The sequence below is a fragment of the Tursiops truncatus genome, chromosome 15 (genome assembly GCF_011762595.2).
Source record: "Tursiops truncatus isolate mTurTru1 chromosome 15, mTurTru1.mat.Y, whole genome shotgun sequence".
Taxonomy (NCBI): domain Eukaryota; kingdom Metazoa; phylum Chordata; class Mammalia; order Artiodactyla; family Delphinidae; genus Tursiops; species Tursiops truncatus.
In genome coordinates, this window is record NC_047048.1 from 58,867,563 (window position 1) to 58,885,252 (window position 17,690).

The 17,690-nt window shown below is 52.5% G+C and overlaps 1 protein-coding gene across 1 annotated transcript in view; it reads left to right on the top strand.

Moving 5' to 3' along the window:
- ANGPT4 (angiopoietin 4) overlaps positions 1-17,690 on the top strand; it is a 47,305-nt gene that overhangs the window by 20,438 nt on the left and 9,177 nt on the right. The window contains exons 3-8 of the mRNA XM_004317680.4: positions 999-1,120; positions 3,866-4,098; positions 7,752-7,867; positions 10,709-10,810; positions 12,253-12,419; positions 17,476-17,606. Coding sequence (XP_004317728.1) covers positions 999-1,120; positions 3,866-4,098; positions 7,752-7,867; positions 10,709-10,810; positions 12,253-12,419; positions 17,476-17,606 — 871 coding nt within the window. The remainder of the gene's footprint in view (positions 1-998; positions 1,121-3,865; positions 4,099-7,751; positions 7,868-10,708; positions 10,811-12,252; positions 12,420-17,475; positions 17,607-17,690) is intronic.

A 17,690-nucleotide genomic window follows, 5' to 3' on the forward strand; every position in this document is an offset into this window, starting at 1 on the left:
ACTGACAAATGGGCACATGTTTGTTAAACCCTACTATGTACCAGGCACTGTTGGATGGGCCTGGTTCTAGTTTACAGCAGTAAACAAAACAGGCGTGGAGCCTTACCCCCATGAAGCTTCCTTTCTAATGAGCACCAAGAAAACAAACAGGATAAATAACATACGTGTGTGAGACGGTGGTAGCACTAGGGAGAAAGTAGCATGGACGAGATCAGTGGGGAGTGTGTGCCGGGAGTGGCGGGAGGGGTGAGTTGCAAGTTTAGACAGTACGGCCAGGAAGGCACCACTGGGAGGGTAGGATTGGAGCCAGGCTTACTGGGAGAACCTTCCCGACCGGGAGAATGGTATCTGCAAAGGCCCAGGGGTGGAACGGTGCTGGCAAGCTCCAGGAGCATCAGGGAGGCCGGTATGGCTGGAGTGACCCAGGGAGACTAGTGGGCTCAGACAGGTGATGGGGGCAGATGGCATCACAGGGCTTCGCAGGCCACTGCCGTGTGAGGTGGGAGCCGCAGGGAGAGCATAGGGGCTGCTTTTTAAGTCTACCTCAGACTACCAAGCAGCCAAGGGCTGCAGGAAGCAAGGGCAGGAGCGGAGAGCCCTGTGAGTAGGCTGGCCCGGGTACGGCGGGAGATGGAGGCCGGGGCCTGAGTTGGGGCGGGGAAGCACAGGGAAGTGGTCAGGTACCCATTTGGAAGGCGGAGCTGATGGGACCTGCTGATGGATTAGATATGGGGGGGTGGGTCAAAGCTGACCCCTGCTGGGGTCCGAGCAGCAGGAGGAATGGAACTGCCATGCAGTGACGGGAAAGAGTAAATTTAAGAACCAGATCATAAGCTCAGTTAGGGTCTGTGAGCGATGAGAAAATACTGCGAAGGTGGAAATAGGTCAGCAAGTTTCTGGAATGGCAGGGCCCAAGGTCAGGTGTTTGGCTGCTGGCAGGGCTCCTGCAGGCCTTACATGGGCCCCCACCTCCCCCCACCCCTCACTCACCGGGGCAGGTCCTGAACCAGACATCGAGAATGGAGATCCAGCTTCTGGAGACGTCACTGTCCACCAACAAGCTGGAGAGGCAGCTGCTGCTGCAGGGCCACGAGCTCCACCGGCTGCAGGGCCACAACAGGTGGGCACTGGCACCCTGGCACTGGACAGGGACAAGGGCTGGGAGCAGGGCTGAGGGCCAGGGCCAGCTGGGACCCAAGTGGGCTTGAGACCAAGGGTGAGCACCAGAGCCAGCCAGGGTTGGGCTCGGGCCGGGGCCGAGGTCGGAAGTTGGACTTGGGCTCGTGCCTGGGCTGGGGGGTGGGGCCAGAGCTAGGGGCCCGGATTAAGACTGGAGTGAGGGGACACTTGGGGGACTAGGCCTGGAGCCCTAGTGACCAGGGCTGGGGGAAAGACTGAAACCAGGGCTGGGGATCAGACTGAAGCCGAGAGTGAATGTGGACCCTGGGGCTGGCGGCCAGGCAGGCATGGGGCCTGGCTATCCCGTCCTGGGTGGGACAGGGGACAGGCATTTTCCTGGGGCTCAGGACACGCTGATTCTTTCTCTGTTCTTTCTATCTTTCCCTCTCTCTCTCCCTCTCTCTTTCTTCCCTTCTTTTCTTTCTTCCTTTATTTATTTCATAAATTTTTAACAGCTTTATTGAACTACCATTTACATACCATACAATTCACCCTGTACATTTTAATTTGATTTACTTATTTGCAAACAAATAAATCTGATCTCATCTACCAACTCTCCTTCCCAGAAGCAACCACAGTGACCAGTTTCTTTTCTGCATTAGCAGACAGTCTCTGCATTTATAAGCAAAGACACACAAGGGGAACACCCTTTAAATTACAAAGAAAGAAAGAGTCCTGGGGTACAGATAAGGCAGAGAGACATGGACCTCTGAAGCTGATTTCGTCTTGGTTTCGAGCTGAGTAGAGAAAACACTGCCAAGGTCTGGCTGCTGGAGGAGGCACTGAAGCAGCCACAAGCCTGTGTACAGGGCGAGATGTTACTGTTGCTCACATGCTGGGTCAAGATAAGGCATAAGGGGCTTCCCTGGTGGCGCAGTGGTTGAGGGTCCGCCTGCCGATGCAGGGGACACGGGTTCGTTCCCCGGTCCGGGAAGATCCCACATGCCGCAGAGCGGCTGGGCCCGTGAGCCATGGCCGCTGAGCTTGCGCGTCCGGAGCCCGTGCTCCACAACGGGAGAGACCACAACAGTGAGAGGCCCTCGTACCGCAAAAAAAAAAAAAAAAGAAAAGAAAAGGCATAAAGGTCTTCCAGCTCCCTGTGACCTGAGGACCGTTAATGATAGTTTGTGTAATTTCTTATTCTTACCCTCCACCCTGCGGGGGGAAGGACTGGGACGCTATCAATCACTCTGAATTGAATTACCAAGTGCCTAGAGACCAGTGAAGATGGAGGATATGATCCATAAGCTCTTGGCCCATGGAGACAGCTAAAATTCTAGAATCCAGTGTGCCCAAATTCTCTCTTTTCCTGCGGCATAATTTGGGGTCCAGGGAAAATTCCTCCTGCCCTGGCTGGACTCATTTTCTTAGTCTGGAGAATGGGTTGGCATAGACTCACGTATAGGAAAACATCTCCCTCCTACCCCTATCCCTCAGCCACCCACCCACCCACAGCAGAGGCAAATATGTATGCACAGTCCCTTTTTAAACCCAAGTGAAGCAGACTACTCCTCGGCACGTTGGTTTTTTGTCTCGTTTTTTCAGTTATCCTAGAGATGGTTCCGTAACTGCATGACACACTTGCCCGTTCTTTCCTCCAGCTGCATAATGCTTCGCTGTATGGCTGTCCCCGCATTTATTTCCCAGTCCCCAATGAATGGGTATTGAGGTTGTTCCAGTCTTTTACGATTCCAACCAGTGATGCTATGAATAACATTCCCATATCTTATTGCACACACATGTGAGCAAAACTGTAGGATAAAATGCCAAAAGTGCAAGAGCTGAGTCAAAAGCCTCTTTCTTTTTTAAGACTCTTTTTTTTTAAACTCATTACAAAAATGCCTCATGCTCATTAGACAGTCTTACTTATCAGACAATAGAGACCTGTGCAGAATGAAAGGGAAGGTCAGTCCCCTCCACCCCCCCCCCTCCACCCCCATCTGCTCAAACCTGCTCTGCAGAAGTAACAGCACTTAGTGGATTTTCTTTCACATTCGCTAGAAACACAGGCGCCACTATGTCCTTCCACGTGTCCATCCACGCCTTTTCCTATAAGCTCCCCAGTATCCCTCTACATTTACATTAATACCTTTTTCTTTCTCTTTTAATTTCCCACACGTGGGGTTAGACTAGAGGTACTGATGCGCCAGGGCACCCACTCCAAGTCCCCGGCATCTTTCCAATTCTGCGCAAATGCTCTCAGCCTCCTTCCCCTTCACCACTCCAGAACATTTCCAGGGACACCAGAACAGAACAGACTCAGCCAGTCCTGGCCGTTGGCATTTTGGCTGTTTTGTTTTTCCCTATTACAACCCATCCTCCAAAGGGCATTCACGCCCATGCTCCCTGGAGGTTATCTCTGGTAAGTGGACTGCTAGGTCAAAGGGCACGCATATTTGGGATTTGATAATGGCTACCAGGTTGCTGCTGTGTCCCTCCCACCCCACCTCTTTCCTCTACTGGACTCCAATCCATTTTACTCCAATGCCAGGTCTCTCTTTTCTCCCCTCCTCACTCTGTGCTATCTGTGGGCACGGACCTCCGGGCTGTGTAACCCTGGGCGGGCCGCTACCGCTCTGAGCCTCAGTGCGGGTCTGAGTCTCACCCCCGGGCCCAGGGGAAAGCCCGCGAGTGTGACTGCAAGGTGGGGACGGCGGGTTCACGCCTGTGCGCCCCCGCCCCGCAGCGCGCTGGAGACGCGGGTGCAGGCCCTGGAGACGCAGCAGCAGGCGGAGCTGGCCAGCCTCCGCGGCGAGAAGGAGCGGCTGCGGCGCCTGCTGGGCCGCCAGAGCGGCGCCCTCGCCGGCCTTGAGCGCAGCCTGCGCGCCGCCAGCAGCAACTCCAGCCTCCTGCAGCGCCAGCAGAGCCAGCTGCTGGAGTCGGTGCAGCGCCTGGTGCGCGTCGTGGCCCAGGGCCCGGGTGAGCAAAGGGGGCCCGCCAGGTGCGGGAGGAGGGGAGGAGAGGGGTGGGAGACCCCGCTTACCCTCCCGGTTCACGCCAGTCCTGGAAGCTACCTCGGGAAAGACCACCCCCCGCCCCCACCTATGAAACAGGAATAACACCAAACAGTAGTAATAATGGTGACGACAACAGTCCTAAGAGGAACCAATCCAGACTCTTGTCCCGACTCCACGTGTGACCTTGACCGGCGTTCGTTTCCCCATGCGTTTAACGGAGGTGATGATAATAAGAAGGATACCACCAGCCCAGACTGAGGAGTCCGGGGTCCAGGATCCACCCTCCCTCCTCACTTGCTTGGGCTTGCCACCCTCCCCAGGCCTCAGTTTCCCTATCTGCAGAATGGAGAGGTTGGACTCAATGCCTCCCAAGGACTTCTCTCACCCTAATGCCCCCTGCCCCTAAGCCCTAGAGGGCCAAACAGAAGTGGGGAGGCACCTGTGGCCCAGGCTTCTGAGAAAGGAGGACAATGGCCGGCCCCGCTCCCCAGCCCTCACTTCTAATGGGACTGACTTCAGTCAATCACTCAGTCAACAGCACTTCCTGCGCCAGACCCGGTGCTGGTGCTGCGGATACAGCTGTGAACAGCAGAGCTCCACAACTGTCTCTTGCAAAAGATGCCCAACCCCCGTCTGTGGGTCTCTGAGGGAAGGAGGAGGAAATACATATTTGTTAAGTGTCTACTATGTGCGATGCCCTGCTAGCAGCGTTCCTGAAGTTTCCAGTGGTTAAGAATCCGCCTGCCAATGCAGGGGACATGGGTTCGATCCCTGGTCCTCCAGGAAGATCCCACATGCCGTGCGGCAACTAAGCCCGTGCTGCAACCACTGAAGCCCACGTGCCTAGAGCCCGTGCTCCACAGTAAGAGAAGCCACCGCAATGAGAAGCCCACGCCCTACAAGGAAGAGTAGCCCCCGCTCGCCACAACTAGAGAAAGCCCGCGCGCAGCGACGAAGACCCAATGCAGCCAAAAAAAACCAAAAAGCAATAGTGATGGATTCCAGACACTATGGGTGGCAGCAATTTAGAGACAGAGGATGGCACCATGGCTCCATCTAAGTTGGGCAGGTCCCACCAGATAGGGGTGTGAGGCCTGAGGTGGCCACAGGCAAGAGAGGTGAACACCTTCCAAACCATGAGATTAGGAGTGACCCGAACCCATCACTGGCTTGTGCATAGAGCCGTAGCAATGAGGCTGCCTAAATTAATCCTGTAGCAAAGGCACGGGGCCTGGGCCCAACACTTCTCCCCACAGGCTCACCTCTAACTCAGTCTCCAGCTGTGGCCCAATGTCTGCTCACCAGTCTGGGTGAGAGGTTGTATAGGGGAGGTTGCCTCAGGCCCCCTTTGACCAAACGCCTGTCCTGCCCCACTGTCACCAGGGAGAGGCACTACGGGCTGTTTCTCCCTACTGTCTAGATGGAGAAACTGGAGGAAGATTAGTCACCAGGTGTAGAACAGAAGATTGGATGGAGACGGGCACAGGAACCAGGCATCCATGAAGGCCAGCAGGAAGCCTGCACCCCCTCTCTGCACAGCTTTGTCCTAGGCAGGTGGAGGCTGGCAAGGGGTGGAGAACTCAGGGCATTCAGAAGGTTAGAAGGACGGGGGCACAGGTAGAAAAGACCTAACCCATGCATGGCATCAGAAGCAGCATTCGTTAACGAGGTCTGTTTGTCCAACCTTGTATGGGCTCAGTGGTGGAGACCCAAGGGGAGGTGGGTAGTAGGAAAGGTACTGGCTCTCCAGTCAAATGGACCAGAGTTCGAGCTCTGGCTCCTTCACTTACTAGCACTGGCACTTTGCACAGGTCATTTAACATCTCAGAGCCTTGACTTTCCTCACCTATAAAATGGGAATAATAATAGCTCCTATCTCTCAGAGTTCTGGCACAGAGCGTCAGATGAGTTCATACACATGAAGGGGCTGAGCGTGGTGCCTAGGGCCAAAGGGGGTGAAGCTGGTGCAAAGATTAAGTGGGGTCCAGGCTGAGGCCAGACTATGTTGCATGTCACTACTGGTCCATCCTTGCTCTTATGCTCCCTGAAAGTACTTTTCCTGGCCCAGACTGCCCCTGACAGTACCTGGCTAAGAAACACTACAATGCATGGTGGCTATTTCACTTTTATTGCTATGATTGTCGTTAAGGCTATTGTTGTTGACTAAGGAAAACAATAGTGGACAGACCCTGAGAAGAGTGGCTGGAAATCTGAGGCCAGCTCCTAGCTCTGCCCTTGCCTAGCTGGGAAAGTTGGGCCTGTCCCAGCTCGCCTCTAGGCCAGCAGCCTACCAGGCTTGGCTAGACTCCAGTTCCCCAGGGACCAGGGGGCTGGCAGACGGGGCCGTGGAGACTCTGCCCAGGGAATGTTTGTGCACAGACTGGGATGGATTTGGGGCCTTTGTCCCTTCATTTGTGATCTGGGAATAACAGCCTCATTTCAACAGGGCCTCAGCTCCAGGACCCAGGATCCAGGTTCAAGAATGAGGCCAAAACAGGAAGTCCCACCCCTTGGTAGCTTCCTGGTTCCTCACTGGTCAGGATACCTATCCATCTGGAACTTTAGCCCTACCCTTGGATACCCACCTACCCACAGATTGGTTTCTGGTGGAATCATAGCCCAAACCTCTAATTGGATCCCAAAAAAGGAGCCAGAGAGGGTGTTTGAAACCTCTGTAGTTTATTTACCAACAGTCACTTTTTTCAGGTTAAGCCTGAAGGCCTCCAGGGCCCTGGTGGGATTTGGCCATTAAATTAATATTCTCTCTTAAGGCCAGAGGTCAGCTCCCAGGGAGGGCACAATGAGGGGGACCCACCTAAGAGCTGCAGGGATATCCAGCTGGTAGAGTGGGCTGTGGAGGGGACCCTGGGTCTCCTACCCGAGACAGCTCCAAGGACAAATCCCCCCCTAAGACCTGGAGAGAGGGAAAGCCCTGCCCAACCCCTCCCACCCGACCCAGCTGGGTCGCCTTGAGCCAGTTACCTCACTTTTGGGCCTCAGTTTCCTAGTCTGTGAAATGCGGAAGTACCTCAGTGGAGTTCAAGCCCCAATTACCTGTCCTGGAAGACTCTAGCAGCCTCATCTCTGCCCTTCCTGCTTTGAGTCTCATCCCCTCCAATCTCTGTTCTATCCTCTGGCCAGAGGGCTCTTCTTCTGCACAGTCTGGGCTCCTCAGCCTGGCATTCAAGGCTGAAATCTCAGCCTCATCTCTCCTTCCTTAATGTTGCTCTCTGGTCCATCAAACAGCCAGAGCTCCCTCTGGCCTTAGCTCTGGATTTGGGTGGGAGTCATCTCCTCTTTGTGGCCTCAGCCAGATTCCCCTCACCTCACCCCGATCCCTGCACACACAGGACTCTTCCCGCCTTGGAGCCCGTGCATATGCTGTTCCCTCTGCCTGAGACACTCGCCCCTTCTCCACCTGGGTGGCCTCTGCTCCTCATCCAGGCCCCAGCTCACTGTCAGCTCCTCTACGAAACCTTCCAGGGTCCACTACCTCTCCCTATCCCCAACGCCTCCCAGCCCAGAACCTGGCACAGAGCAGACGGGAGTGCCCACCTGACCCCTTCCCTCTCTCCTGAGCTCACTTCCAATTGTTTTTGCCTTGTCGCATTGCAGCCTCCATGAGGGCAGCCGAGCAGGTGTTCCAGGACTGTGCAGAGATCCAGCGCTCCGGAGCCAATGCCAGTGGCATCTACACCATCCATGTGGCCAATGTGACAGAGCCCAGAAAGGTTAGGGGGCTCCCGGAGGGCTGAGGCTATCAGAGGGTGCTGAGCCAGAAGACTCGCAGACAACCCTCCACCCCACCCCGCCCTGCCCCCACCAACGTCACCTCCAGGCCTTGTCCAACAGCTGAGATTCCAGAGAAGGTGGGGGTGACCCTACCCTCTGGAGCCCCCACTCGTTCAGGGGTCAGATCATGCGGTTAAAGCAGAAGTTCCCAAAGCTGGCAATGCATCCTTCTCCAGCGTGTTTTCCTGGGATGCTTTTAAGTTGGAATAGCAATAAATGGTTCTGTGTTGGTTCAGATAATGCTGGCTGATACAGCAAACAAACCGGCAAGAATTTCAGTTCCAGGGGCTTAACACAAAGAAGTTTATTTCTAATCTACCTACAGTCCAGCTGAAGGTAGGTGTGGGAGCTTGCTTTATGTGGGAAATTAGAGACTGGGGCCGATGGAAGCTCCACCGTCTTCACTGAGTGGCTCCCAAGCTTACCCAGAACTTTGAGGCCCAGTTATCAGATGTGTGGGGGGAGGGCAGTCAAGGGAAAATGTGGATGTCAGGAGGGAGGGTTTGGGGGCCAGGCCCAGAAGTGGAAGAGTTTGGAGAACAACTAGCCAGTCTTCCCACTTCATATTCCCTTTTCAGTTTTCTTTCAACCCAGCTGAATATATCAAGGAGGATGGCTCAGATTATCTTCAACAGTTCTCACACACCTGCTAAATCCCCCTTTTAACAAAGAGAGATCAGGCCCTCAATCTCTAGCTAGAATTTTCTAGCACTATTTTGTTTTCATTATATATATTTTTACAATTATCTGAATAAAAGCAAGTGTTACTAATTTTCCCTCTATGGTACTAATAAGATTTCCTTTTAAGATGCATTTAGTCTGAGTATTTATTTAAGTAAAAAAAAAAAAGACACCATTTTTTTTAACATCTTTATTGGAGTATAATTGCTTTACAATGGTGTGTTAGTTTCTGCTGTATAACACAGTGAATCAGCTATACATATACATACATCCCCATATCTCCTCCCTCTTGCGTCTCCCTCCCACCCTCCCTATCTCACCCCTCTAGGTGGTCACAAAGCACTGAGCTGATCTCCCTGTGCTATGTAGCTGCTTCCCACTAGCTATCTATTTTACATTTGGTAGTGTATATATGTCCATGCCACTCTCTCACTTCGTCCCAGCTTACCCTTCCCACTCCCCGTATCCTCAAGTCCATTCTCTATGAAAGATACCAGGTTTTTTTTGTTGTTTTTTGTTTTTGTTTTTGTTTTTGTTTTTGTTTTGCGGTACGCGGGCCTCTCACTGTTGTGGCCTCTCCCATTGTGGAGCACAGGCTCCGGACGTGCAGGCTCAGCGGCCATGGTTCACGGGCCCAGCCGCTCCGCGGCATGTGGGATCTTCCCGGATCGGGGCACGAACCCATGTCCCCTGCATCAGCAGGCAGACTCTCAACCACTGTGCCACCAGAGAAGCCCGAAAGATACCAGTTTTAAAGTAAATATTTTATATGAAATTAGTTCAGCTATGGTGGAATTTGGGAAGGCGTGAATAACTAAAATTTGGGAACACTGATAGAGAGGGAAGAGCTGGCCTGGGAGGCAAGAGATCTGGGCTCAAACCTCAGCTTTACTTTTGACTCATTTGCCTTGAGCAAGTCCCTTCCCTTCTCTGGGCCTCAGTTTCCCTTCCTGCAACTTCTGCTACCCTCACAACAGATGCCACTGTCTTCTCTCCCTGAGCAGACCTTCACCATCTCAGAGCCTTTACTCCTGCTCCCTCCACTGGAAACACTATTCCCACTGATCTCTGTCTGGCAGGCATATCATCATCCAAAGCCTTGTTCCAATGCCACCTCCCCTGGGAAGCTTTCCAGGATTGCCCCATGACTCCTTCTTGGGAACTCTCTTTGTAGCTGCCCAAATGTTCCTATTCAATAGTCTGCTAGCCCTATCAGACCTAGCCCTATCAGTGTGCTAGCCTCCTCCAGACCAAGCCAGCCCTGGGGGTTAATTTATCTCTGATTTGTCTCTGATTCACCTAGTACAGGGGCAGGCACCAAGTGTTTCCTCATCAAACATTGAAATGTACTGAGCTGGCTGGAAAAAATAATATGTGATCAAAAGTTAAACTGAAAGATGTGATTGTGGTGGATGGTAAGCTGTTTGAAAGAAAGAATCATTCTGTCTTATCCATATGGGCATTCCCCATGCCTTGAATGGAACCTGGCACCTAATAAATGCTCAGAAAACATTTATCTGCTGAATGTGATAACATTTCCTTTTTTTTTTTTTGTATTTTGGCTATGCCGCCCGGCATGCAGGATGGTTTCCCAACCAGGGATCGAACCTGGGCTTCCACAATGAAAGCACAGAATCCTAACCATTAGGCCACCAGGGAACCCCTGTAATAACATTTCCTGAGTCTACACCATGTGCCAAGCACTTTACATCTCTTGGCATTTAATTCTTACAGCAACCCTGCAATAATAGCGAGTGAAAGGCTCTGTTCTTTTGGTGGATGACTCATCTCATTTAATTTTCACAACAATCCCAGTGTGCAGATGAGACACTGAGGCACAAAAAGGTTAAGGTATTAACATCCCCATTTTACAACTGAGGAAAAGAAGGCTCCGGGAGGACATCACTTGCCCACCGTTTCAGACAAATGAAGACAACGGGTGGGGGATTCGGACCTGGATCCTTGGGAGGCCCTGGACCACCAAGCTCACCTGTTGCTCTGTGAGGTTCTGTCAGCCAAATCACCCTCGGGCTGGCCCAGACCTGGCTTCTGGCTGCCTCCTGGGGCTTCCAACTTCCCACCTCCCCAATTTCCTCCAGGTATTCTGTGACATGGAGGCCAGTGGAGGTGGGTGGACCCTCATCCAGCGCCGTGAGAATGGCAGCATGAATTTCCAACGGAACTGGAAGGATTACAAACAGGTAACATTTCTGCCCTGGGGAGGAGCTTGTCAGCCCTGAAACCTGGGGCAGGAAGTGGGTTGTGGGCAGGGGTCTGGTTTGCCCCCAACCCTTCTCAGAAAATAACTCAGCCCACCTAAACCAACTGCCTTCAAAGAGATTTGGCCAGTGCAAGTATGCTATCGGGGACTCCATCACCCGAAATTGAACCCTCTTTTTGCAAGTCCTGACATATATCCTAAGAATGAAAGTGTAAGTTTTATTTTGTTTTAATTTTTGGAAAAGATAATACATATACCTTGCTAAAAATTTTTAAAGAATACAAAAAAGAGAAGAGAAAAAAGTGATCTCCGCTGCTCACCCCTGGCTGCATCGCTTAAATGAATGTCTTTGTCTTAGCACACATACATGACTACATCTGCAGGAGAGATGTTTTAAATTCAGAATTGCTGGCTTAAAGACCCCATGCATTTTACAAGACGAGGAATAGTGCCTGATCGTCTTTCAATTTTTTAATTAAATTTTGGATAAAGGATTTTTGGCAAGCTAACTTAAAAGCTCTTAAAGTTTTTAAGAGCAAAAGAAATAGAAAAAGATACTCAGAAATACAATACTATTTTTTGTGTGTCTGCTTGCTGTTCATTTGATAAATACTTTTTTAAAAGTACCAAATTAATCTATGACTGTTCTTGAACCAATTGGGTTTTAAAGTATCACTCAAATGGCAAAGAGAAATAGGGTGCTCAGAAGCAGAAATACGCAAAAGACTGCTGAACATTAACCATTAGGCTAATGAGGGGTACAGCATGACTAAAATGGGGAGTGGGGCTTTGGCGTGCCCTGTCCTCGGTGCTGAATTATTGTTCTGCCCAAGGGCATTGGTCACGTGTCACTCTGGGACACTGGTGACTCCCAATGCTCTTAGCTTTACATTCCTATGTCACTGAAATTTTTCAGTGGCTGCCATGTCACTGAACAATGTTTGCTCTACCACTTATGCAGCTGATTTAATTTTTTAATTGAGATGTAATATTCATGTAGCTAAGTGCACAAATCTGAAGTGTAAGACTCAGTGAATTTTCACATATGTATTCACCCATATGACCACCATTCAAAGCTAGATATACAACACTTCCAGCACCCCAGAAACCCTCCTTGTGTCCCCTCCAAGTCAAGACTCCCCTAAAGGTAGTAGCTATTCTGACTCCTACCACCACAGACTTCTGTTTTTTTGCCTGTTCTTGAACTTCATAGATTTCAATTATGATTCATGTGATTTCAATTATTTTTAACAGGCTTTTACATTCACAAAAGTCTTAGTCTTTTTGCTCTAGGAGTTGGGGAGCTCCTAGCAAAGTGGTTTTGGGTAAGTGTCCCCAGAGCCCGGCCCAGCCCAGCTCCTTAACCAGAGGTGTAGCCTTCCTCCTCGGCATGCAGCCTACCCCCATTCTCCTCTTCCCCAGGGCTTTGGCAACCCAGCCGGGGAGCACTGGTTAGGTAACGAGGTGGTGCACCAGCTCACCAGCAGGGCAGCGTACTCTCTGCGCGTGGAGCTGCAAGATTGGGAAGGCAACGAGGCCTACGCCCAGTATGAGCATTTCCAGCTGGGCAGCGAGGGGCAGCTGTACAGGTGGGCTTGGGGCCCAGGCTCATGGGTGGGCTGGGAGCCCTGGGCTAGTGGCCACAGAGTATGCACCAGCGGTCAGTCCCTGGGCGTCTCCAGTTCCTGCCATCTGTCCCCCGTTTGGGCGCACGTCATGGGATCTGGAGACGGCTGGTTAGCACTCAGCACATCCTGGCCACTGGGTGGGGTGGAGAGAATGTCGCTGACACTGCCATGCCAGGAACAGGAAGGGGCCTTCCAAGGTCAGTCACCCCGAGGCAATCATTTTACAGAGGCCCAGAAGTGGGGAGGTGACTTTCCCAGCCTGTCCTATGCTGTGGGGTGAGGTGGAAATTTCAGGCTGGGAATCAGGGGAACTGGGCTCATTCTGGCTCTGCTCCAGCTCAGTGTGTGAACTCAGGCAAGTCAAGTGGGCTTCTCTGTACCTCTGCTTCTTAACCACAGGATGGGCTTAAATATGAGCCCATTAGAAAATCATCAAGGTCTCTCACCCCTCCCTCAGCCTGGTTCTTGGCTCTGTTCAGGAAAAGGAATGAACATTTCTTGAGCACCTATTATGTTCCAGGCAAATGACTCCATTTAATCCTCCCCACAACCTTCTGAGGTAAGCATTGCTGTACCTGCTTTAGCGATGTGGGAACTGAGACACAGAGCTTAAGTCCCCTGCCCAAAGTTACAAAACAGGTAGGGCCTGGTTTTGAATTCAGTTTTGCTGCCAAAACTCATGGTGTTTCTCCTACATGATGTTACGTCTCTCAGAAACTCAAGGATCTTAAAGATAAGCTAGCTTGGAACCAGGACAGAATTGAATTCATAGACTCATGCTCTAGGGCCACAAAGGACCTCACATGTCATCTGGTTCTTCACATGATGCTAGAATCTCCTCCACAGCCACATTCATCATCCAGCCATGCTGGAATGCCTTCACTGATGGGAGGTCACTTCCTCCCAAAGAATCTCTGATGACTCTCTGTCCGCCTGCATTGTATGCCTAATTCCACCTCTGAGGGCTTCCCGGTGATGGGTCCCCAACCCCTCTATTAAATGCCCCTGGTTCCTCCAGCTAGCTGGTTCTGACATCCCCTCTGTGGGACCCAACCCAGTCTGATAATGTTCCTCCTTCAAGTGCAATGTCTAGAGCTGAATGAAACATCCCCGGCTCTGGGCTAGGCAGGGCCCAGCTGGATGCCTCTGACTCCTTAAGCGGAACAGTGAGTAGCCACAACGTCCTGCTGACTCCTCTTTAAGCCGCTGACCACCAAAGCCAAGGCTTAAATCCTGACTTTATCCCTCTCTCCCTGAGCGACCCTGAGCAAGTCCCTTCACCTTCTCATCTGCAAAATGGGAGCCATAGGTGTGCCTACCTCATCTGAAGTGTTGTGAAGCTTGAATGAGATACCACACGTACAGCATTAGTGCTGGCACTTAGTATATGTTCAGCAAATTATATTATAACGTTATAATTACTGTCCCCAAGCCAGCCCTTCACACACTTGGCTGGACTGCTCTGGGCAAGCTCACTGCTGTTCCCATCTCCAGTGCCTGGGACATGGTAAGTGCATAACAGGAAGCTGGGGGAGCCTCCCTTTCCTACACAAGTAACAGTTAAACCTCAACTCCATGACCCAATTCTTGGGCAGCAGCTTCTGTGGCCCTAAGTCCAGGATCTGCCATTTTTCTTGCGCAAGAAACATCGGGAAAAGTATCTCATTGTGCTAAAGAACGTGGCCCTGGAGCCGGCTTGCCTGGGTGTGAACCCTGACTCTATCACTCGTTGGATTCATGGCCTTAGACAAGTTACTTACCTCTCTGTGCCTCAGTCTCCTCATCTGTAAAATATAGTATCTGTGTCATAATTGAGATAATCTGCAGAAAACGCACAGCATGTGGTAAGTGTTACATAAACGTTAGAGATATACAAACGATATATTCAAAGACAGAAATATAATATTTCTGCATCTATGTATATCTCAATTATTTATGTCCATTTATACAAGCATATACATGTATGTTACATTTGGAACCCCTTGCTGTGCTCCCCTCTGTGAATTTGATGAGCTCCCTCTGGCTTTTTATCTGAGTCATGGAGAGCTCCCTGCCCATGGTTCCAGACTGTTATGCTCAGGTTCCAAAGGGCCCACATCTATGTGACCCTTTGCAGAGCCCTAAATAATAATAATGATATATTGAACACTTGCTCTGTGCCAGGCATGGGCTGGTTCTGATCATTTGTGGAAGAATCAGACCTGCGCTCTACCCCTCAAAGTTGTTCACAGTCCAGTGTGTCGTGTGTGTCTGAGGGTGAGTGTGTCCACAAGCAAACCCACACCCCCAAGAAGACAGGAGCTGCCTAAGGGGAAAGCACAAGGGCATAGAGATGCTTGCGCTATCGGGGAGGGCTCCCTGGAGGAGGTGGTGCCTATGAAGAGTAGGCATTCTGCAGACAGAGAGAGGATAGAAAGGGCTCCTCAGGCAGCAGGGAGATTCTGAAAAGAAGGCAGAAAGAAGAGTTGACATGCAGCTGGCCACAGAAACCCCAAACCTGAGCAAGGCTCTTTCAAGGGCTCCGGGGATCGTAAGGAATAGGCCCTGCTCATGCAGGAAAAGCCTGGAAGATCCTGGAAAACACATAGAAACTGCCAGAGAAGGGCTAAGGGGAGAGTGACAGAAACAGGTGCCGTCCCTGGGTCCCCACCGTACAGAGTCAGCTGCCTGGTGAGGTGGGGTGGATCCCCATAGGGAAGCCTAGAGGTGGCGAAACCTGGGCAGGCAGAAGCTGGAGCGTGGGCATCGGGGTGGGAGGGGCACCCTTATTTGTCAGACACAATAATGGGAACCCTCTGGAGCCCAGCTGGGGTGCAGGCATAAGACTGCAGAGAAGTGGCCCACGGAGCGGGATGGGGGAGGCACAGACAAGACACAGGCACAGGCCTTCCAGAGGTGCCCACACACCCAGACCCGGCAACAAGCACCAGATACACACAGAGATATACAGGGACACGCACAGACGCACATGCACATGTACCCCTGGGGTACACACTTGAACCTTCAGGGCACAGACTCACACAAGTGCCACAGCCACACAAACAAGCACAGACACACACCCAGGCACGTGTGCAAACATGCCTCAGAGAAGCCCTCTCAGGTAAACACGCACACAATCTCGGGCACAAAGACATATTCCAGAGCGCACACTCAGACCCACCATAGAGATTGCCGCACAAACTTAAACGCACACATGAACATGCAGGCACAGAGACTTGCATCCGGATGCTCACGGCCTCAGGCACAGACTCACGCACCTCGTGTGTCTCAATTGGGGGTGTCCAAGGACTCGTGTGTATGTTTGTGTTCCTCAGACCTGAGCCATGATTATGTCCAAAGTGCATCTGAGCAATGGGTCAACTGCGGCTTCCCGGCTCATGACTTGAGGGTCCCTTAGAGATCACAGATCCCCCTTCTGGCTCCCAGAGACGAGGGGAAGGGAGGCTGAGGACTTGGGGCCAGTGCTGCCGCAGTGACCCCATGAGATCATTCGGCTTTGTCCAGCACTGATTCCACACAGCCCCAGACTAAAGGTGACCCCAAACTTTAGCCTGAGTCCCGAGCCTGGCCTTGAACTGACATGACTGAGCCCTCAAATGGAGCCCTCAATGGCCACAAGGAGAAGCTGGGACCATATAAGCGGGTGGGCCGGCCAGCCTGTCCCCACCCCAGGGAGCCCCTGGCCAGGTGGGCCTCTTGGCGGGTGATTTGCAATGCCACTCATGCAAGCCCAGGGTGGCACATTTAAGGGCACAGTTAAGGCTTCACGGCTGGCCACGCTGAGCCAGCCCTGCCCTCACCACAGACAGAGAACACAGGGGGTAGATGCAGGGACTGAGGTGGCCTCATGCCCAGGCCCCACATTTCCTCTGGATCCCAATGGGGGCATCTCGCAGGCCCTGCCCTGGGGAGCCAGGGCTTCCCCGAGCTGCCCCGGCTGCATCTGGTGTCCACTTGCCTCCACCCGTAGGACCTTCTGTTGCTCCCAAACTGGCTCCCGCCTCAGCTGCCAGTGCAGCCCCTGCCCTGCTACAAGCCCCCAACACTCTCTCCTGCCAGGCTCAGTGGAAGCCTGTGCCAGCCATGCACACGGGCTGGGAACACGGGGACAGGATGGGACGAGTCCACAAGCACCGAACGTGCCAGGCACTTACTGTGTGCCAGTGCTGCCCTGCACCTGTCACACGCCGAGGTCACCCCATCACCATGACGGTTAATATACTATCGTTACCGTTTTAACAGATGAAGAAACTGAAGCCGAGAGGCGAAGCAATCTGCCCAAGGCCACACAGCTGACGAGCGGCACAGCTGGGATTTGAATCCAGGCGTTTTACCCCCAGAACTTGTGGTCGTAATCACCACAAAGGCCTGGATGTGCCCGCCAGGGCCTCATAGCCTGACCGAGAAATAGAAACCCTCCCCAGCTGGCTGCAGGGGTGGAGGTCACAGGGCTGGGGATGCCTCAGGGCCCTGATCCATGTGGGCTGCTGTGGTCAAGGAAGGCTTCCCGGAGGGCGTGGGTGGGCGTGAGGTGTGATAGGGCTGGGGTTGCCGGATTGTCAGCTGGGAAGGTGATGCACACAGCTCCCGAGTCAGGCCAGATGGGGCTGGGATCTGTCTCTCACCCTCATTTGTTCTGAGATCTCAGGCAGGCTCCTGGGGCTCTTGGGAGCTCTGTTTCCTCGTCTGTAAAATGGGGATACTAAGGTATTTTGAGGATTAAATGAGAATGAATTAACCCATGTAAAGTGCTTTAAACAATGCCTGGCACATAGTAGATGTTCAAAAAAATGTTAGCCGTGGTCCTCATTATTATTGTCACGATCATTCTCACAACTGGCCAAGACTCAGGTTCAGCCAGCTGAGGGAGGCCTGGCACGGGGTGGGCACTCTGTCCCTGCAGGCAGCAGACAGGGAGGGAAGATGCCTCAGCACAACTGGAGGGGAACCCCTTCCGCAACCACCCCCAACCTGACTCTGGGCCCCTCTCCCATCACCACCTCCGGGTGGCCTCCAGGCTTTCCCTGAGTGGGTACAGCGGCTCGGCGGGGCGCCAGAGCAGCCTGGTCCTGCAGGGCACCAACTTCAGCACCCGCGACGCAGACAACGACAACTGCCTCTGCAAGTGCGCCCAGATGCTGTCCGGAGGTGGGTGCAGGGCGGGGTGAAGCCCCACCTCCCCACAGGCACGCCTGGCTGAATACGCCCATCCCCTCCCCACTCGGGTCCTTG